Raw genomic sequence first — 22,941 nt, forward strand, 5'->3', positions numbered from 1 at the left:
AATACTGAAACTCAGAGGTTTACAATAAACTGTATTTAAAAATGATACAGGACAACAAATCCAAACTCACTTAACATAAAACAAACAAAACAAAACAAAACATCACCTTCCATTGGTCTATAAATGTGCCAGTATTGTCTGACAATATTAATCACTTTCCTGAACAATTTGTGTCGGCCAGTCTCTGAACATGTATAGAAGACCAGTTGTGCTTTGATACTGGTAGAAGAAAGGTGGGGTCCTCTGCACAAATGCTGGCTGGACAGGCTTCAGAAAAGGATGTGACTGCTGTCAAAGACAAGGAGTGGTATTACTGTATTAATTTAAGAGTAGTGAGTGGACATCATATTATTTCCCTCTCTGAGACACTTCTCCAGTCAAAGCGAAACAAAAAACGCCAAACGAACAAAAAACAAAAAAAACAACTGGGGAAACGATAATGCGACCACATTAGTGTTGATCATTCAGCATGTTAATATGAGAGATTAAAAATACTTATATGCAACATTGACATCACAAACAGCCTGTAATAGAGTTGCCTTTACTGGTTTGAAACGTTTCCCTTGTGACCTTGTTAAATAGTTTAAACATTAAATCGATCATCGGAGGGTTGTGTACCAAGTTTAGTGTTAAGCATACTGGTTGGGGTTGATGCTTTACACCTGTGACGGCAAATCTGCAATCACTAAATTGTTAAATAATGCCAACCGAATGGTGAGGTATCCCCAAACCAAGGTTTATCAAAATCATAAATTTACGTTCTACCCAAAAGGGAGAACACAACAAGCAACTTCATATTGGTTGCACAATAGAACTGTAAAGGGCCAGGAGCAAACACAGACTTGCAGGTCTCAATTTGACTCAGAAAAACAAGTGAAACCATACCAGGTGTACGTGTACATCATTTCCACGTATTAAGATGTAATAATATAGTATCTAGAGATCGTTTGTTGCAAGTACCTGTACTTAAATCCTTTCATTACTCCAGCTGTTCATGGTTCCATTGTGGATATATTTTTTTAAATGCTAAGCTACTTTAAACACTAAAGACAAATTTCATTCAGGGCTCAATGCCCCAGTTTTGGGGGGAAAACACACTCCCTTTACTTTGCATATAGCACTTCTGTAGGTTAGGAGCTGTTATAGGGATGAATAAAAGAGGTATTTTAAAAAAGTACTAGGTAAGGCATTCAGGGATTGCAGTTGTGTGACTCCAAACTGACTTGCAAGCAGCAATGTACTCTGCACCAAAACAACAGGCTTACCAGTGTGATGCTACCAGAGTAAAAAAAAAACCTCTCACAAGCCAGAGAGGCCAGTTGTTAGCAGTACCAAGGCATTACATTCACAAACACGAGCTCTCACAATATGTATGGCTTAGCTGTACCTTGAAAAGACATCTTTCGCTTTAAAATGCTTCAGAATGGAAGTAAATTCAAAATATTCTAAATTCAATATAATTCGTAACTTCCGTCAGCGCATTCCTGGACAGCCAATGAAGCTGGAACACTGGCAAAAAAGATGGCTTTAGATACATGTAATGAGGTGTTAAAAAGAGTTTTTCAGGTGTTTGTGTATGTGGTAATGGATGCAAAGGGGTGTCGAAAGTCCATGGGAATCAATCATGTATTGTAGAACAAAGAACACTGGCCATGGGGGGGTGGGGAGATAAATCAGCGACCTGTTACACATGACCTCATCTTCCGCCAACGCTGCGCTAATTTAGTGGTCTGCAAAGACTTCATCACGGCTCTGGATTTCCATGGTGGCATGGTCCATCAGTCATTAGTTGTCTGATGGAAGAGCGTGACACTGCTCCTTTACTACTCAGCATTTTATTTTTGGTGTCCTCTTCCATCCGACAACTAATGGCTGAAGTACCCTGAATAGCTGCACCTTCTGAAAAACAAACTTTCAAGGTGTGCAGGCCCTCGCAAAATGTTGCCAGGCATGGTCGATCAGACCACCGTTGCGGTGATGAGTAGTACTGTAGCAGCAGTCTCCACTGAAGCCCCACTACGGGGTCGGTATGGTAACCACACCGGAAACATCAAAGACAAAGCAGTCACAGGGAAAGGCCGGTGACCACCTGAGCTCAGCTCAAGTTAAAAAAACAAACAAAACAAACAAAAAATATCACGTGGTCAAACCACCAAACACACCAACCAACCAGCCAACCAACCAACCAGCATATCACACAGCTGCCAAAGAGTCTCTGAAGCCCCTGTGGCTGGGCGTGGGCCTGAAGAGAGGCCACTAGGAGGAGGAAGAGGAGGTGAAGAGGAGGTGGCCTCTTGACCAGACAGGGAGGTGGAGGGGGCGGGGAGGCCACTCAGTGCCAGGCGGGAGCAGGTAGCGAGTCGATCTGCAGGACATCCTGACACGTGGAGCCTTCTCTGGAGTACTGCACACGCACCCGCATCTTCAGATTGACCTAGAGAGGACAGACAGAAGAACAGAAAACAGAGTGACATCACCAAGATAGATTTACACATTTTTTTTACGAGGTCCCGCACACCAGTTGAAATCCTATAGTTAGCAGGTGCAGCTTTTCAAAGTATCATAGTTTTCAGTTTGTAGACGAAGAGCGCAACACTACTTCACGGTTTCACCACTTTAAATTGATGAAGAAATGAGGAGTCGAAAGGTGGGGGATGATTGTCATGAGAGTGTATTAAAATTGTGATTAAAAATAGGGCGGCATTGTAATTACAGTAATAGAGCACATAATAGCAGAAGTGTAGTATCTAAGCGCATTAAACCCCGTCATAAACGTTACTGTATGAATTCCAGACTGAAGGTCCAATATCAACAAGATAGTTGAAAAAGGTAGGTCTGCACACTGCCGATAAGCTCCAAAAATAAACTTTATTATTTAAAATGCAACGTTTCGATCACCCAGGATCTTCATCAGGCATCAGGCCAATATCAACAAGACACACAAGGACACACAGTGTATATGATAAAAAAAATGAAAAACACTAATTACTGTAATGGTGATGTCTCAGTGCGTAAAACATGAGGGCGAATTGTCCAACCCCCCCAAAATACATTTAGCTTGACATGCAACTTAGGAAATTAACAAAACATGGTAAAACAGTATTACAGTTTGAAAAGAATACTGTTATTAAATGATATATTATGGAATGAAGTGTAGATGATTGCATACATACATACATGCATGCATGCAGACAAAGACACACACACACACACACACACACACACACACACACTGGCAAAACATCTTTGAACACACTCACCTTGTTGGGGTTATTGAGGAGAACAGTCTGAGTCACCTGACCTGCTCCCAGGGCAGGGACGGCATTCCCACTCGGCGCCTTCATCTGCAGCTGAACACTCTGAGGAGTACAGTCAAGCAAGTAGGACTTTAATAATCCCAGTGAAACAAATGGAGAATACTGTAGGAGTGGATAAATCTGGGCTCTTCATATTGCCCTCAATATCAACAGCAGAATAAACTACAAATGGTACATTTACTCAGAGTGCAGGTCTCCATCAAGGAAGCTGTTTGATAGAAGGCAAGGCAAGTTTATTTATATAGCGCATTTCATACACAGGTGCAACTCAATGTGCTTCACAAAGTTAACTAGAAATGCATTCAGAGAACGCAGACCTCCGCCAAGGAAGTTCAGTTCGTTTTGGACATAGGTGTAGAGTCATTATGTGGTTTCATGCATTTAGGCCTATAGGCTACATAGCATTTGTGTTCAGGTAATTGAACCGTCAAGTCGTAACCAAATTATAGTTCTATCTGTCTCTTTTATCATTTCCATGTCCTCTAGCTGTGGTCTGTTTAGTTCACCTTCGATTGTTTTATTGGCAAAGTGATTGTTCATGCTATAGCCTATGCCTTCTGTGATTTGCAAATGCACATAAGCCTTGAAGCTCACTGCTACATATTAGTCACATTGTTGATGATTGGCAGCATGCCTTTCATTAGGCTACCATCTAAAACAAAATACAAATTAAAAAGCACAATTTTCATTGGCCAACACCCGTAGTAGGCCTACATATTCTACAGTAGTGCAGCGATCCCCAACGCGCAGTAATAGGCCTATATATTTTTGTTTTGTTTTGTTTTGTTTTTTTCTTTATTATTATTATTATTATTATTTTTTTGTAATAACAAGACAACCTACTGTGGCTACTTTGAGCCGTTCACTTAATTATTGAATCAGAATGAAATGTGCAAGAATCTCCTTATCCAGTGGCAGTGCATGGATGGTTGTGGAGTGTCAGTTATTGTTTTGGGCTATTTCGTAAGGCTAAACAAACTTTTGAGTGGTAAATCCACTTCTATCATTTCTAGCTGTTGCAATATCGTGACACCAACGTTGTGGTACAAACGCAATTGCTTAGCGAGAGACATGTCGACTCGACTGGCGGAATCATTGCCTACCCCGACACTACACTTGTTGGAGAAGTTCCTCCTACCTGTGAATAGCCTATGGGAATCCGTTCATGAGGGTTATTGCGAGCTGGTTTTGGCTTTGTGGGCAGTTGATCGGCACCCGGGCCTGCTCTCTTTTTCGTATTGAAAATCACTGTTCGCCGCATCTCCAGCGTTCATTCGTTATGAAGTCTATTAACTAGTCTATGGAATGTTTGTAGTGCTGATGGCTTCAGTGCGCGGGGATTGGGGAAGCAGCAAATCACCGTGGACTAGCGCAATTCGCGCGCGCCTTTCTTTGTGCTTCATTTTATATGAATGTTTTGTGACAGCATTGTGAACTTAAACGATCTGCGAGGCTGTAGCTAAGGCTGCTTTTTTGATAGCGATTTTGACTGCGGTAGGCTAATGCCTTTTCAGGGGCGGAGCACTGGTATTGGGACAGGGGGGGCGGGAGATGTGTCGGAGGCGTTGGGCCCACAAAACATCGTAGAATGGGGCCCCTACAAGATGTTTGGCAATCGAAAGCCACTGGCAGGGGGCCCCACCAAGTGGTGAGGCCGGGGGTTCCTGGCCCCTATGCCCCCCCCTCTGCTCCGCCCCTGTGCCTTTTACTTCAATGCTCTGCCCCGGTGTGGCTGCGTGAAGGTGGCTGCGTGAAGGTACGCCAGTTAGTAAGTGGTGCTGCTCAGGGCTCCTCCTCAGTGGTCCTTGCGCACCCTGTGGCAGGCCATGTAATAGCAGCGTGACGAACACACACACAAATTCGGGTGATCACATAACCTCCTGGCGGAGGTAACAAATGTAAATGAAAGGAAAACAGGGAAGAAAGAAGGAAATGAATGAGAGTCAAAAAACATTTAAAACATTAAGATAAAACATAAGGTAAAAATAATAATAAAATAAAACATAAATAAACATAAAACCTTGAAAAACATACGCAGTCTTCAGATTTTAACTGTTCGACGACAGAGGAGTCTGGCCTCCTTTTTTCCGTTTACCTGATAGAGTCTAGAATTGTCAGGGTTTTGTCTTCTCTTATTTTACCGTCTTTTCATTCAATCCTCAGAATTTAACTGTGCGACGACAGAGGAGTCTGGCCTAGAACATTTGACTATGTTACACTGTAGCGAAGGGGAGTAGAGTTGCCCAGCTGGGACTCGAACCCAGACCTTCCGGGGCTCTGACCGCTACACCAAAGAGCCAGGCTCATTGGCATGTTAGTCAGAACACACCCACAACCCTAGTGATGGTCACTCCATCACACTGCCTTCCCCTTCGGGAAGCGCACCCGTGCGCTTCACACACTCATGGTGTCCCTCACGCAACTGCCCATCATGCTTTTCCCATCCAGTGTGCCCTTTCATCAATGCTTCACCCATCACTGGGGTCCCTCACACCAGGGTCACCAATCCTGGGGGTCCCTCACATGGAATTACGGCTTACACACAATGGGTACGCTTCCGATGGCCTCGCGGCAGCCATCCCACTTCTGACACCATTTGTAGCGAAGGGGAGTAGAGTTGCCCAGCTGGGACTCGAACCCAGACCTTCTGGGGTAGTAAACCGGGGCTCTGACCGCTACACCAAAGAGCCAGGCTCGTTGGCATGTTAGTCAGAACACACCAACAACCCTAGTGATGGTCACTCCATCACATACACCCTATTTTTTTCCAAGTCTTCCTGCCTTTTTGTGGAGTTAGAAACGTGATTGTCAAAATTCACCCTATCCCGCAATGGTGAAGAATCTTTAAAAAGGTTCTGGTTCCGGATCGTTATCTGGATCACCATCAAAATTAAATCACTTGTTCCACTGACGTATATAGGTCAGTGACTTGTTCCTTTGGTAATTTCCAACAACTCCACAAAGTTTCAAATCCGTTCATAACTTTTTAAGTTATCCTGCTGACAAACGGACAGACAGACAAACCAACGCGACCGAAAACATAACCTCCCTTGGCGGAAGTAATAATCTCTCACACTACAACAGTAGTCAGTAGTCTTGCGTTACAAGGACACGAAACTTAAGTGGTGTGTGGTGCTGACGCAAGGGGAAAATTGAACACATGTGGCGCGCACACAGACACACTTACCTTGGGAACTGCCACTTGTAGAGTAAAACTAGAGATGTCGCTGCTGGAGGAGTTGGAGGCAGTAAAAGTCACTGTCACCGCTGTGTCCGTCTTGCTGTCACACCGCAACGTTAATGTCAGCCCATTCTTCTCGTAAACCGGAGCAGTGGGAGCTGGAACAGACAAACATGGCTCTAGTCAAGTCAAGTCATTGAGTGCATCCCAATATGTGACCTTGCCTCCTCCACTTGTGCTTGTCTCCTCGTCCCGCCTCCTGACCCCTCCTCCGTGAAGAAAACGATAAAGTTTCCCAGCTGTCAGCCTCGCCACAACAACTTTTGAGGGACTGTTTTTCATTCACCATCCCAATTGCAAATGAGAAAAAGACTTAACAATTGAGCTTTTGCAAGATATTGAAATATAATGCTGTTGTCAGTGATGTCATCATGACGAGAAGTGAGTGGAGGAGGCAAGTGGAGGAGGCAAGGTCCCATATTAAGATGCACTCACAGTCTTTGTATGAGATGTTTAAACACAAAATCTTTACATATTGTAAGTAAAATACAAGAAAATAATACAAACTATGACAAAAATTAATGAATAGCTAAACCAAGTGAAAAATAATCACAGTAAAAGCAGAAGTCCAGGGGCCTCATTTATCATCAATTCGTACAATGCCTTCTAAATTGTGTCCTACGAGTGAAATATAGAATGGTCGCAAGTACAAGGGCAGTCATAGGTGAGCGGTTAGGGCGTCAGACTTGCATCCCAGAGGTTGCCGGTTCGACTCCCGACCCGCCAGGTTGGTGGGGGGAGTAATCAACCAGTGCTCCTCCATGACTGAGGTACCCTATGCATGGTACCGTCCCACCGCACTGCTCCCCATGGGGCGCCACTGAGGGCTGCCCCCTTGCACGGGTGAGGCATAAATGCAATTTCGTTGTGTGCAGTGTGCAGTGTTCACTTGTGTGCTGTGGAGTGCTGTGTCACAATGGGAGTTGGAGTTTCCCAATGGGCTTTCACTTTTCACTTACAGAGAAATCGGTATTTATCAAACGTGTGTTGGCTGTTCCTACGCGCACCTCTGCATGATAAATCCCACACCTTCCTAATCACTGTGCACGCGTGCTCTCAGAGTCATTTGCATCCCGAAATGCCTCCAAGTAACCATATATGGTAATAACGCCATGTTAATTTCAAAGCAACACCCTGATTGGCCACACATGAACACAGGCGGACACTCACGTCACACAAAGCTCTACTGGCGGCAAGTGCAGAGATAGAAACATTTGCGCGGCAGAAGTGGAGGTAGGAGGTTTCGACAGTAGGAGGACCGTGTTTCCAAAGAAGTGAAAGGAGACATGCGTGGATGTAAACACTGCCAAATATTACACCGTCATACTCCATTGCAATTCAAAGCAAACTGTATAGGGCACGGTCAATATTATGTGCAATTTCATGTTTCTTCCACTCGCACTCATGGTCTGGGGTGTGCGTAGATTAAGGCACATTTCTACGTTCAAGTTTTTGTTCATAAATCGCACACTCTGATCAGGAATGATCGCACACATGCTTTACGCACAGATCTATGCCTAAGAACGCTTGATAAATGAGGGCCCAGAGATCTAGTATTCTGCCACACAAGAACACACACGCAAGGTTACTGTAACACAAAGGGGGAAAGAAATAGAATTGGCACCGGCACATTTGACTCTACTGCCCCTTTTCCCAGCTCACCTGGCACAGGGTCCATACCCCCCAGCAGGTCGAGCAGGTCTCCTCCCCCCATGCTGGCAGGGGTGGAGCTGGGCATGGTGCTGGGCTGGACTAGGCTTGGTTGCGAGGGCTGGTCCGCATCACCCAGCAGACCTAGCAGATCACAGGCCTGTGGAGAGGAGAGGAGAGGAGAGGGTTGGAGGAGGAGAATAAAGGAGAGGTGAAGAGAGCAGAGGAGAAGAGAGCAGAGGGGAAGAGAGGAGAGGAGAGAAGAGGAACGGAGGAGCGGAGCCATGTCACAGGTGGTGCAGATATTTATTAATAGTTATGAAATCCTCCCCATTATAAACCTGTGATGCTCAACACCTACACTCTTCCATTTCATTAGTAGCTGTCAAGGTAATTGCTTGTAAAATCATAAGAGTCAATAAGAGCAAGCTGTGCCGTAAACGGTCATATTACATAACACAGATACAGCTGCAGATGCCTTCATACAAAGTGGCTTAATTATTTTTAGCTAATGGGTTCAGTGTCTGGGGCAACATACAGAGACTGTTCATATTGCACTGAAATGTTTAACCTCTGGAGATTCTCACTCACCAAGTCATGTTCAGCAGGGCATACACTGTGCAACATGAGTGTGCACAGATAGGGACGAGGTGGTGCTAAACCACCCGTCCCTTTGCCTCACTGGACAAAAAATGTCCCTTTTTTGGGTTATTTTTGGTCAAAATGTTCCGTGGTCCATGTTAACATGATCATCTACAAATGCTTGATGATCAATAGAGTGTGACAATAATGCCCAGATATCATATATAAACTCTACAGCCTAGAGAGGAAGCTGGAAGTTCCACATGCCCCCCATCCTTCCTCGAGCACCTGTCCCCCACTGCTGTGCGATATTTTCAGTCGCTGGTATTCAGCTCCTGCTTACACTGTACCAGTGAGTCGCAGGGTTTATAAGTTCATATCTCACGACTCACATTCTCACACTAAACGACCTGAGGGTCGAGTGCAACCAGAAAGCTCACACTGTACGACATGACAGACTTCTTTTCCGGAACTGCAGAGGACAAAAACGCAGAAAGGAAATGCACACCTGAGGTGGAGGTGAGGATGTGCTCAAGACTGAATTGTGCTGCCTTGGCAATTTGTGCCTTTTGTGCATGGGTAGTGTGAAATGTAGTCAAATTGAATCGTACTGTAGCACTGCTCCAACTGTGCCATTCACTCATGAGGGGCGACACTGTACACTACACAATGCGAGACTCCCGACTGACCTCCAATTGAGCCACACATTTTTTGGCCCGATTTCCAAAAAGTGCTACTGACAAATCGGGGTGAAATTGGGCCAGTGTATGCCCGGCATTATCCGAAGAAGTCCAGTTGCTTACAAGTAAACTTAACAAATTCTGAAGTTTTTACAGTGTCTATGAGTATGTATGTATGAGCATGAGTATGACTGTCAGGAAACACTTGCTGTCTGTTGACCATATTACAAGTCGTTATGCAACCAACCTGGCTTGCCGTGTCCTGCGGCCGGTCAGCCGGCGTCTGCTTGACCTGCACCAGCTCAGAGTCCTTCACTCCTGCAGAGATGTCTCCGTTGCTGTGGCCTGGCGAGTTCCTGTCAATCACTGGCATCCGTTCAAGCACAGCAGCCCTTTAAAAGACAACACCACCCGAATCACAACACTGTACCAGCCTGGCAACCACAGCCTTACATAGAGGGTCATCATCTCATCACTAAACTGTACCAATCTGGCAACCACAGCCTCAACACCACCGCACATTATGAATGAAGTGGCATCAAACCAAGAGCACGGGTAAAACATAATTTCAATTAATATTCACATATAGAATAATTCGAAAAGCAAATATACAGTAGGCCTATGTGCCTTTCATTTGCTGAAAACAGATGAACCCATTTTAGCCTGGAGCGACATATACGCTGCATTCAGGCTCTTGACATTTTAACTTTTTTATTAAAAATGTAGGTATGTTAGAGCTAAATGGGCACAATTCTTTTTTTTTTTTTTTAAAGATTCTTTTGGGTCTTTTAGGTCTTTATTGATGATAGGACAGTTTAAGAGGTGGACAGGAGGTGAATGGTGAGAGAGATGGGGAGGGGTTGGCAAATGACCAGGGCCGGGAATTGAACCCTGGTCGGCCGCATGGTAGACGAGTGCCCTACCAGTTGGCCACAGCAGGGCCGAATGGGCACATTCGAATGCAAAATGAGGCTCCTAGCTTTTAAATTCAACTCATTCATGTTTATATGTGCTTCGGAGGCTGAGATGTTTAGGTTTTAATAGGTAGAGGGCATCTTTACCCAAAATTGGCTTAGGCTAAAATGGGTTCAACGGTAGAATACGGTATGAAAGATTCAAGGATTGTGGCTACAGTGGGCATTCCAAATATGCTGCTGATTGAAACTATACTGCCCATTCCCAAATTTGATCATTTCATGAATATTTACTTTAGGTAATATAGTAATATTTACTGAAATTCAAAATTATGGAAATGGAGAAGATCCATCTTTTCATGTATGAAAATGTCTCTGTCATAATGAGTACCGGGTACTTCAAAAGTGATGCTGGTGGAAGATACAACATTTGTGAATGGGCAGCATAAATTCTGGAAGTAAACTACTAAAATATTACATACCATTAAAGACTACTCTGCGCTTTGACTAATTAGCCAATTAATCTTCCCAAAAAGGTTAAAATGTCCCATTGCTGAGAGGAAAACAAGAAAATAGTGTGGCTGAATACCTCATGTGGTCATATTTCTTGAATAGGGCATTGTACTCCACTGCCCTCTGCTGGAGTTCCACATCAATACAGCTACCGTAAATACTGACAATGCTCCTTATCCGGCTGTGGAAAATACAGCAAAACACATGGAACACAAGAGAGAGAGAGAGAGAGAGAGAGAGAGAGAGAGAGAGAGAGAGAGAGAGAGAGAGAGAGAGAGAGAGAGAGAGAGAGAGAGAGAGAGAGAGAGAGAGAGAGAGAGAGAGAGATGGGAATGAACAGAGGCGTTAAGACAGAAGGAGAAGACATAGATAATTTTTTAGCTCTAATTCAAAAGCATCATTTCAGTCATGACAGTTTCAGTGGTTCGAATTCGGGCACGACTTACTCCACATTGTTTGTGATGCGTGTGCTGAGCTTCATGGTGGCGGTGAGGGCAAAGGCCCTGGTTGCCGGGGACGACATGTGAGACTGCAGCACGGTCTCTAAGGCGTCCAGGACATTGTCCTCTGTTACCTGTCAAGGATGGCAGTAAGTAAGTAAAACTGAGAGTCAGTATGTTTAATTTGCTCAACATGATTAATGAATATACATTTAGAAATTATATTGTCCCAACTGGGTTACCATACCCAACAGAAATGGTTTGGAAGCATCTATAATGAAATGTATCAGTACCAACATGGCATGGCTTTCTTTACTGCACATCTTATAGTACAAGAACAAACAAAAATGACATGGGGTTTCTAGTCTTTTCTGGGGGTTTGATTTATCATTCACGAATGACGCACGACGTTGCTTTATGTAAAAGTCTCTTATACAAAATGGAATCAGAATAAAAAAATACATTATTAAGGTCAAAATACCACAATTTGTGTTAATAATAATAATGTCCAGTGTACCATATTCACACTCGAAATCTGTAAGCCCTGTCAGACATCTCCATCAGCCTTTCCTCCCCCCTTTTTTTGTGCAAGCTTGAACAAGCTGTTTTTTTCGGTCGAGCTACCCTTTTCTTCTCAGCTGTCTTTCTGCATTGTTGATGCTGTTGTTGCTGTTTTGTGCTGTGCTGTGTTGTTTACCTGCACTGGCTCGGTCTCCTCACACTCCCCCTTCAGCAGCAGATCTCCATACTCCCCAATGCACCAACAGGCCACCTGCACCAGTGATTGCTACAAAAACAAACAGACACACGTGCATATACACACAGAAAAACAAACACATTATCACATAAACACACACAGACAACGGCAGTAGCAGACGCGGTGTGCTTTCAGTTCACTCATTGTTGAAAAGACTCAACTACATCATAACAACATGTCTACGACATTACCAAGAGCCGTAGCCCCTTAAAACACGCCGTACCTCCAGTGGCACGCCGTGATAGTCATTGAAAAGTCTACTACCATAGTACTACAATACTATGACATAACACAGGGGCGTTAGTAATGCACTACTACATGGTTATTATCACTTAGGAAACAGCAGACTTATAACGCAGTGTCATTGCGGGTTAAGTAACAGATTAAGACGTGACATTAGACACATGTGACACAAATACTATATAAATTCTGTGTGACAACAATGCTGTATAAATATCATATATTTCATATCCTCGTTTTTTATATTGACTCACACCTGTATGTAGCGTGAAATGCACTTTGAAACGTGTTCTAGGTACGCACCTGTTGGATGTCTGCTACCAGTGCCCTGTAGAGCTTGTGGACGGTGTAGCAGTGCAGTTCCGATGCTGTGGTGATGAGCTGGATCAGATTGGGTACGGTCTCGTCCCTAACATCACCCCCTGCCTGCAGAAGCATACATACAGTACACACACAAATAACCATTGAAACCATGTCAATTTAAATGCATGGGGAACATTTCTTGGGACAAAACATATGCATGTTAGGATTACAGATACGCTTTCATTCACAAAGTGGGTGTTGGCATGTTGAATTGAAAAAAACAATACTTTAAGTTAGTATTGGCCTTTTCAAACACTTCACTAAACACTTGGATTAATATATAATTAAACAGGCACAAGGCCATCACCTGGACAGATCAATAAACATTTAAACATTCACTGTAACTGACAGAGATTGTAATAAATAATTCATGAACATCAATACCTTTAAGAGGCTTTAAACCAATTGATAAATTTAAACCTGTTGCAGGTGTTGGTTTATTTGACAAACAATGGTTGTCTGTGAAGATTCACATTCACACAAGACATCTCAGTCAACATTGTTTAGTTGTAGGCAACTGGAAGTGTAAAGTGGACCAGCTTCAAAACATCTTGTTCCGACATTAATAACAACTACAACCCATGGAGCTCTTCAGTTGAGGAACAGAATATGTTTCAAGCTCCGGAGAGAAGTTGAGTTGCTGGCATCTAAACCCTTCTTTATGCCCCTGATAGTTGGTTAGTCACATGCCACTGAGCCAGCTGTGGGGTGGCACCTGGGTCAGTACGGCCCTGCCTAAGGCATGCATGCTGTGTGGTTGGACTGTGGCCAGCTACTGCTGTAGGAGGTTGTGGGTATTTACCGTGGTGAGGACATGCAGGATGGTGTCAATGTGCCAACGCAGTGAGGGCGCGTACCTGACGAGACACAGAGAGACACAAAGACAGAGAGAGAGAGAGAGAGAGAGAGAGAGAGAGAGAGAGAGAGAGAGAGAGAGAGAGAGAGAGAGAGAGAGAGAGAGAGAGAGAGAGAGAGAGAGGAGAGTAAAGGAGAATTTGAGAAAGGAGGTAGATAGATAGATAGATAGATAGATAGATAGATAGATAGATAGATAGATAGATAGATAGATATTCAGCTGTGCTATTTTCAAAGAGATCACACAGACATACACACAACACACATTCTACACACACAGTTAGGCAGAGGGCCACCGCATGCATGGAAAGACAATCGTGGTGCTGTACGGAACTGGCCACAGGCAAACAAAGAACTGAAAGAGGTACTCAGTCAAGCTGCACCAAGACGCACTGCCAGTGGCATGCAGTGCCACCTTTGTGCCGCGTACAGTACGACACCCAGGACTCCACGACCAATACACACATACTCAAACACAGACAACCAACACAAGTGGAGAGAACACTGGAGAGGAGACCAAAAGAGGAAGGCGGAGACAGGGAGACTGAGAGATGGGTGGAGGGATGACGGTACCGGTCGGCAGCAAGGAAGATGCCAGAGGTAGTGTGGGAGCGCAGGTCCACCGGACAGCTGGAGAGGAAGAGGAGCAGCTCCTTCATCAGCGAGCGGATGTTCACCGCAGAGACCAGAGCCAGCGACAGCTCTAGGGCTCGACTGCAAAAGAAAAGAAAATGGAGAACATGTGAAAATGCCCCCCAACCTCCCCACCTCATATCCATCAGATATGTGCACTTTGTTTCCCAAAAACTGGGATACTGTTAATAAATGCTGCCCATGAATTGTTGCCAAACTCATATACACACCAAACATGCTCCATGACATTAACAGTTTCTGAATGAAAAGGTATACCGTTGTACAGAGGCATCCTGGTCCTTCAGGCAGTCCACAATGGTGCCCCTGTGTCGCTGAACGGCATTGTGGTCCGTCTGGACTATTTTCTGAAGTGACGTCATGGACACATAACTGAGGAAGGTTTGTGAGCACGAAAGCAGAGTTAAAACAAACAAAGAAAGGGCAATAAATGACTTATATACCGTTTATTGTGAGTGACTGCAAACAACATACAGTACCTCCTGCTTCTACAGTGAGGAGGCATATTCTACAAGTTTTGGAAAAAGTGTCCCTTTGCCCACTGATATCATAAGTTTATCTGCCTTCCTTACAACTGAAAATGTATTGATTCAACGTTATGAAGAATTCTGTAGTTTTCTATCTCTATCGCTGCTATCGCTGTAGAATCACTACTACCAAGAGACACATAATTAATCAGAAAAAAATATCGGTAACTTAAAATAAGAAAATTGTGAGAAAGAAAACCTGCTTAGCAACATCAACTAAGTATCCACTGGACCAAATCTGATTGCACTCTGATTGTATCTAAGGCTCTGGACCCGTCAGATCACTTTCAGAAGATGGAACAAGAGAGGAAGGATAAAGCGCTCCCCTTCCATTGAAAAAAACAAAAAAAAACCTTTTATATAGGGCAGCCCTGTGCAAGATAGATTAATTAAAAAAAATAGTGCCTATTCCTAAAGGTTGGTAAAAGTAGGGAAAACTTACCGTATATTCCTGTCATTATTCAAGAGAAATCTGCCCAATATATTCACAGCAAGAACCTGGGATAGAGATGGAAAAATGAATTAGTTAGGAGTTAATAATGAACAGTAAATCAATAAAAAAACTTGTAATTATAATTGTGAAGCACAAGTTATAAATTTGTGTTTTGAGAACACAAGGGCTCAATTGTCCAAATCTAGATTTTTCCTAGTCCTAGTCCTACACAGTAGAAGACAACTCCCACTGTTGACATGAAGGGGCTGGAGTCTGGTGTAGATAGATAGATAGATAGACTTTTATTGTCCCCAAGGGGAAATTTGTTCTCACCAGTACCATAGCAGTCTTGTCGCCTGAGAGACATAGGCATGTGGTCCTCATGCCCAATAGCTACCAGCTGGTGCACAGTATCATGTGAATTTAACAGTTTGTCAGGCTTTGTGGAGATGTTCTTTTGGCGTCACATCTCAGAAATATAGGATTATGGGGTCTATTACCTCTAATCTATTACAATTTCCAAAGACACGTCACATGCAGTTATTTCAGGGAAAGGCTACAGTTCCTAGAGCTATGTGTGGGGTTACACGCCTTCCACAGCAGGGGCACTTGAGCCATGGATGAGGGTGCAGAAGGACAAGCCACATGCTTCCTACTGGCATGGTATTCAAACATGGGACCCTAGGAGGTGACACCAAGACCAACTCTTGACCCACTGGCAGGGCCGGATTAAGATGGCCTGGGGTCCCTTGATTGCTGTCCCCCCCCCCGGAAGGCAAGTTTCGTGTCAAATTTACATAGACAGTGTCATAATTACAAGCTATATAGGATAACATGTCTATCAACTCTACTCAACATGAATTCTTCAATATTGCATCCTGTCACAATTCCAACATTTGTGGACTTTTGGCCTCCTGGCAGGTGGGCCCCCCTAGGCTGCAGCCACATCTAGCCTGTGCATTAATCCGGTACTGACCACTGGGCTACAGCTCCCCATGTCGAGGCCACAGTTTTGCTCACTGTGCTGTAGAGACATCACACACCCCACAACGTGAATACTGTGTGTGCCGCCAAACTCTAGTAGACACAGGGCAGTTTGTAAGTGCCAAAGGTCAATGTTAAATTAGTTAAGCGGTTGTTCATTGAGGTGTTGTCATAGAAGAACACAACATCATTGCACAGTGGTGTTGCGACCATTTGGGGGGGGGGGGGGGGGGGGGGGGTGGGGGGGGGTGGGGGGGGCTGTAGGGAGAGTAAGCTTCTGTAGGTTAGGACTAAAATAGCAAGATCACGTCAGCCTGGCTCCATGCTAAAAAATGTTGCAACTGAAAGGGGGGCTCAACAAAGCTGTGCGCGTCTCACCAAGTGACACACTTACAGGTTTTTTTTGGTTAAATGTGCATTTGTGATGTTTGGTCAAATGGTGGGAAAAGAGTACCCATCACCACCCATTATCAATTAAAGGCCAACTTCCGATAAAACAAAGTTTTACTCACTCCTTTTGAAAATCGGACGGTCACCCTAAGTTAAACTCACTTGCAAGGCTCTCATAGCGGTGCGTCACCTCGCCTGGCTGTGTTTCCCTGTGTTTCCCAATTGACATAAATAATGCAGAGAAACGAGCCAATCACGAAAGCCTTTCTGTGTTGCGTCAGATCGAAAGAAGGAGTTGCCCACAAAGGTTTATGTCGACCCATTTTTCTAAAAACATGTCGAGTAATTTTTTTCTGCTTGTTTTCAAAACAAGCAACGTCTGGTGGCCCGAAACCTAGCTTAGCTTAGCTATCAGCTGGTTGCTACTCTCAGATACACAGAGAGCTCAAAGCCTCATACATACAGCATGCCCACTCTGGTTGCTCCGTGCCTGCAGCTCGCCTAGGGGTCGCTGTCGAAAGAGCACAGCCCTGAATGGAGCCTGCATGCCTCCGTTGGCGCCCCTATAGTGCAGTACCACCCGGGGAAGTGGCGAATCTGTTTCCTATTACAATATCTACGAGAACAGGAGGACTGAGCCAAACAGAGACGCAATTCCACGAGAGCAGGAGGAGCGAGCCAATCAGAGACGCATTTCCACGAGAAACCCGGAACACCCTCACGTTTCTCCACAAGCCACCTTGCTAGCTTGCAAAAACGTTTTGAAACAAAGCAACCAGAACATTTTTTAAAACAGGACCAACGCGTAACACATTCATAACAATGGGAAACACAGCAATATTAATGAAATGACGTTGAGAGGACATCTTTAAGGTCGACACAAATAAAATGTTTGATTGCAAACAAACAAGAGTATCAAGAGCAAGAGGATCCACCTGAAGGGAAGTCGCAACATTCATTTCACTGCTAACTGCCCAAGTAGTATGAGAAGACATGTGACAAACAAACAAACAAATTAATACATGAAAAATGAATGAACACATCTTACCCTAAGCCCACTCTCCGACTTGATATCCATTATGGTGAGCACAGTCTCATACAGCACAGCACTGCCTGCAGTCTTACTGCTGTCCGTGTTCGTGGCCACCTGCAGAAAAGTGTATGCGGGGAGGGGGAGAGTGCACAACACACAACAGATATTGCATACTAAGGACTGGGAATCAAATACATAAACTGTGAGATATCCCTTTTATGATAAACGTGTTATTACAAAATGGCTGGAAACATTCAATTCAACCGTATATATAAAATAAACAATGAACGGCCGCTATGTTGTGACATAATAACAATGAACGCCGGGAATAAGTGTTACTGATTGTAATTATTGGCATAGCCATGCACTCAAATGCGATTACAATAGCACACAATAGCACAAGTCAGTAGTATATTTACCCGTGATTACAGTGGCACTACTGGTCAACAGTCTATACTTCAGATTACAGTGGCATTACTGGTCACCAGTGTCTTTACCTGAGCCAGCAGGTCGTTCATGGCGTCACTTGCAGAGTCGTTATTGCGTCCCAGAATTCTTAACAAACGCAAGATGCGCACCTGCACACAAACAAAAAAACAAACAAACAAACAAAATACTCAGCGTGGCATAAACACATAAAATTGTTGACCATGAGATGACAGGAATCTCAAGTGTGCCACACCGACCTGCAGGAACGGGTCACTGATGCCTGCAACGTTGTGCTCTGGTGAGTATCCTGACATGACCAGGCCTTTCATGATCTGAACCAGTTCTGGTACAGCCTAGAGAGAAAGGGGTGATAAACCAGTGGGTCAGCGGACAGAAACAGTAAATGTGATATTTACTTTGAAGTTAAGTTGTTGATTTGTTTTTCCGTCACTCCGTCTGTCGTAATGTCTATGTTAGTTTGGGTAACACGCGCTTCACACACACACACACACACACACACGCACGCACGCACACACACACGCACACACGCACGCACGCACGCACGCACACGCACGCACGCACGCACGCACGCACGCACGCACGCACGCACGCACGCACGCACGCACGCACGCACGCACGCACGCACGCACGCACGCACGCACGCACGCACGCACGCACGCACGCACGCACGCACGCACGCACGCACGCACGCACGCACGCACGCACGCACGCACGCACGCACGCACGCACGCACGCACGCACGCACACACACACACACACACACACACACACACACACACACACACACACACACACCACACACACACACACACACACACACACACACCACACACACACACACACACACACACACACACACACACACACACACACACACACACACACACACACACACACACACACACACACACACACACACACACACACACACACCTTATAACTAATGTTCCGCCTGTGTGTGGTCAAGAATGTATACTATACTACCTTCCGGCACTGGTCAAGGGTGTCTGGGTTGCGTTCACACAACTCTGTGATGAGGACCACGGCACCATGAAGAACTCCTACAAATCATTAAAAAAAAACATTTCATGCCATACAAAATGAAATACACATACAACAGACACACCTGGCATAACATCAACAATGATAGCCGATTAGCCAAGACCTAATGGTTAAGGAGATGGACTTTAGATCAGAGGGGTGGCAGGTTTGAATCCCTACCTTCCACTCCCTACTAGAGGATGACATTTTTCGGGAATTCCCGTGGGATTCCCGCGGGATGGGAGTCAAGATTTTAAAGATGAACGGGAGCGGGCAGGAGTGGGAATGAAGATGAAAGGGAGCGGGCAGGAGCGGGAATAAAAATGAACGGGAGCGGGAATGCCAAAAATAGATGATGATTTGTATCATATTTGAAACAACCAAAAGCAGCCTACACCTGTCCATTGTTACACAGTTTCACCCTGGAGACGATGTGTGCGCAGGCTATGAGAGAGGACAGCGTGAACAACTGGGGGTCGCTGATTTTTTCATTTAAAAAAGCCTTGTTTTTTTTGACAAAACGGGAATGGGAGGGAGTGGGATTGATTTTGAGTGGGAGTGGGCAGGATGGGGAAACATTCTTTTCACAAGTGGACGGGATGGGATTTGTTTCTTTAACTCCAGTCCGAGATGGGACGGGATGGGATTTTTTCTCTGGGACCGGGATGGGACGGGAGTGAAAATCGGCTCCCCGGTCCGGTCATGCTCTACTCCCTACCTCACTCCATGGCTTGGGTGCCCCTGAGGCACCTAACCCCATACTGCTCCAGAGACTGTAACCAATACCCTTTGCTTAAAATAACTGTAACTCGCTTTGGATAAAAGCATCAGCAAGTCTAATGTAATGTAATGTAATGTAATGATAGGCAAAAAATGGGTTAAGTGTACTATGTCTGTGAGCTCACTCACCGTGATTCTTCTCGGATAGTAACGAACGTGCTGATGGGGTAAACAGTTCTCCAAGTTCAGGAACTTTCCTCACAATATGCACGGCACAGAGAGCAGCCTACAGTAGAACACATGGAACACGCATGTGTGTATGGTACGGGCTGACCAATTGTCATACTTGACAGCGTCTCTATGCATGTGAAAAATAAACATTGTTCTGTCCGTCTTGTCATGAGAGTGCATTACTGTACAAGCCTTAATGATAACATCTGTGTTATCAAAAGAGGTAAAATATGAACTTGTACAATATGTACAGTTTAGTATATGCATTTGTGTATGTGACACATTTGTTTACCTTCTTCTTGATGTAGGAATTGGAGGCTCTAAGGAGGCGCTCTATCTCTGGGGCCAGGTCTCGACACATCTCTGCCGACCCCATGCAAGCTAATGTGCACAGGGCCAGAGACTGGACATACTGGCTGCTATGGGACAAGTCACTGAAATAATCAGACGGGAGGAACATCAGCAGTTGAAGTTGGAAAGCCACCAATAGAGCACTTGTCTCTCAGTAACCCAACTACAATGGTGTGAAAAAAAGTTATAACACTAACAGGAATCTGTAATAAATTTCCCTGCTTTGAGGGACACATTTCTTGGTATTCATGTGTGCTATGGCAAGAAGTTCTATGAAGTCTTGAAAAGTTGTCTCGTGTGTTTTGCCTGCTTCCTGTACCAACATTTCACAAAAATGATTAACAATAAACTGCCTACATGGACACAGTGTCAACATTTCAAGGACTCGGAGGGCAAACAGTGAAGAATTCTGTTACATTCTTACTTCTTGATGGAGTTGGTGATGAGAAGGCTGGCATCCTGTTTTTCATCAAGCAACATCATAGCTCCCAAGTAACCAATGCGCTTTTCATTATACCTTGGACTGGCAATCAGTCGAACACACTCCATCTACAAGTCAATAAGACGAGTTCAATTAACAGTGACGTTTAATTAAGCGCTTCTTCATCGCCAAATTGTTATGCGCATTGCGCATAGATGCCCAAACGCCCTTACCTGTCCAAAGTGTGCCGGATACCCAAGCATGTGCACGTAGAGCAGTTTGGCCAAGTTATGTGATCTGGCCCCATTGTCGCCCTGGCGGAACTGGGCACGGATGGCCGCGCATTCCCTCTGAATGACGCCTCGCTCCTCGCCCTGCGTCCTGGCGCTGCGTATCACCCGAATCATCTCCTGCAACCGCACCGACGGAGACATGTCTGCCTATAAGAGTATGAGAGTACACATGATGACACCAGAGAAATTATGAGCCTACATCAGACTTCGTCCCAATTCCGAAAGTATTGAAACACCCAGATGTCTGACCGGACACTGTAAACTAAAACCCAGGCTACACGCACCAGGCGAGGCTCCATTTTTATGTCAGTAGAATCAGATCTACTCACCATAATGCCTAAATGACAGGGGTCGACTACAATGAGTATCGAATTGCAGTTTTTAATATAATTCCCCGAAACTCAATTCAAAGCGTCTCGTGCCGAAAAGTCCCTCAGCAGGGCTCTGGCATTTCCTGTATTGATAGTCGAGGCGGTCGAGGTCACAGGTGTACTTCCGTGGTGCAGGTGTAAACGATACACCTGGGCATGTAGCACACACTTCCTTAACTACATGTCAAAACCCCATTCATTGGCAGTTCTAATAGACGCAGTCTGAGCTTTGATAGACTGGGTTTGTCTGAGAATTTTCACACCGAGGATTAGTGCCTTGGTACAAAACTCAACCCAATAGAGACGGATGTTGTTGCCTACATTGGAGACAAACTCATCGGATACAGGAATCTAAAGCAGGTTCTCTATGCAGCTCATTGACCAGCTGACAAGAATGTCTGAATGATTCTTACTGCAACGCGCGTGGGCATTCCAAAAGCTGGGCAGTCAAGAGGCAAAATTACATCAACAACAAACATTTTCCTGTGCAAGTTAGCGAGAAAATGATAGCTGGTATGGTATCATCCAAGCCTACCAGCGTTTCAGTCTAAGTGATGATGGTGCTTCTAGCGTGACATAACTCGCATGTAAAAATGCATCTGACAAGGCAAAGTGAAGCAGGGCAAATCTGAAATATGTGGCAGAAACGCGCACTTCGACATTTCAGAGAACCAAGTCTTTCTCCCCCAACCTTTGGTCATTAGCTTGGGTTAGCTACCATATTGGCATCACCAATCTTACCTTTGAAAGTGGATCTTCCACGCTGAGTAGGCTATTACTTTGCAGGTTATCTTGGAGGCTGGACTGTGTTTTTTCCCGAGCGAGTCATATAACTGGGGCGTAGTAAGTGAGGTATTTCATAGCATATTTAACTAGCATCCACCGTACACTGTAATGCAGTGTGGCTCTCAGCCCATTGCAACTCTGTCGCACTGCCCCCACTAGTGGTCCTTTCTGATACAGCAACATAGTAACATGTTTGGCAGAAGGATGTGTGATGTGGACTTCAAACAATGCCAGTGATTGCACGGCCCTGTATGTTTTCATGTTCAATTGCAAAATGTTTGCTTTTTTCTGTAAATAAATATGAGCCACCTTTACCAACTCGACAAGCAGCCCTTTCTGGTGATGGAACTTAATGGGTTGTTGTAAGTGGTGCCGGAAAGGGGGACGCACTGACGTTTTTTCATACCCACTTTTGGGGTTCCTAAATGATGCTCTCAACTTTTACTGCAGACAAATTGGTGTAGTAGTAGCAGTAATATGGTTAAGAAATCAAGACGGAGAAAAAAAAATGCACCACCACTTTAACACTTGTCCCATCGCCCTTGCACCTTATTGTGAAAGTCTGTGGCTTCCTTTTCCTCAAAGTGATGAGCCCTTTATGTCAACCCCTTAGAACAGAGCCTCTGTTATAACCGTATTGTTACCAAAATGCTAATGATCCAAGTCTTGGTTACTTAAGACTTTCTGCATGGTCATGACAGTTTTGA

The 22,941-nt window shown here is 44.7% G+C and overlaps 1 protein-coding gene across 2 annotated transcripts; it reads right to left on the bottom strand.

Moving 5' to 3' along the window:
* Positions 1-14: 14 nt before the first annotated feature.
* Positions 15-22,404, bottom strand: ap1g2 (adaptor related protein complex 1 subunit gamma 2). 2 transcript variants are annotated; one of them, XM_063218524.1, is made up of 22 exons: positions 22,190-22,404; positions 21,018-21,224; positions 20,788-20,912; positions 20,305-20,446; positions 19,971-20,067; positions 19,005-19,081; positions 18,257-18,352; positions 18,068-18,148; positions 17,586-17,684; positions 15,173-15,228; positions 14,462-14,575; positions 14,126-14,266; positions 13,500-13,554; positions 12,638-12,760; positions 12,035-12,124; positions 11,344-11,471; positions 10,974-11,078; positions 9,718-9,862; positions 8,221-8,368; positions 6,505-6,656; positions 3,261-3,359; positions 15-2,434 (listed from the first exon to the last, which is right to left on the bottom strand). In XM_063218524.1, the coding sequence occupies exons 2-22, from the start codon at positions 21,216-21,218 to the stop codon at positions 2,333-2,335; spliced, it is 2,376 nt and encodes a 791-aa protein (XP_063074594.1). In that variant the 5' UTR covers positions 21,219-21,224; positions 22,190-22,404; the 3' UTR covers positions 15-2,332. The 2 variants fall into 2 exon arrangements, with proteins under 2 accessions (XP_063074594.1, XP_063074593.1); XM_063218523.1 differs by lacking the exon at positions 22,190-22,404 and adding an exon at positions 21,407-21,472.
* Between the last annotated feature and the right edge of the window lie 537 nt (positions 22,405-22,941).

Source organism: Engraulis encrasicolus, chromosome 16, assembly GCF_034702125.1.
Source record: "Engraulis encrasicolus isolate BLACKSEA-1 chromosome 16, IST_EnEncr_1.0, whole genome shotgun sequence".
In the NCBI taxonomy this organism is placed as follows: Eukaryota; Metazoa; Chordata; class Actinopteri; order Clupeiformes; family Engraulidae; genus Engraulis; species Engraulis encrasicolus.

Coding starts and splice junctions, on each gene's coding strand:
- ap1g2 (XM_063218523.1), bottom strand. Junction 12,761..13,499: donor TCCTGCATGTCCTCACCACG/GTAAATACCCAC, acceptor ATGCTTCTGCAG/GCAGGGGGTGATGTTAGGGA. Junction 2,435..3,260: donor TCCTCAATAACCCCAACAAG/GTGAGTGTGTTC, acceptor TGTCCTCTCTAG/GTCAATCTGAAGATGCGGGT.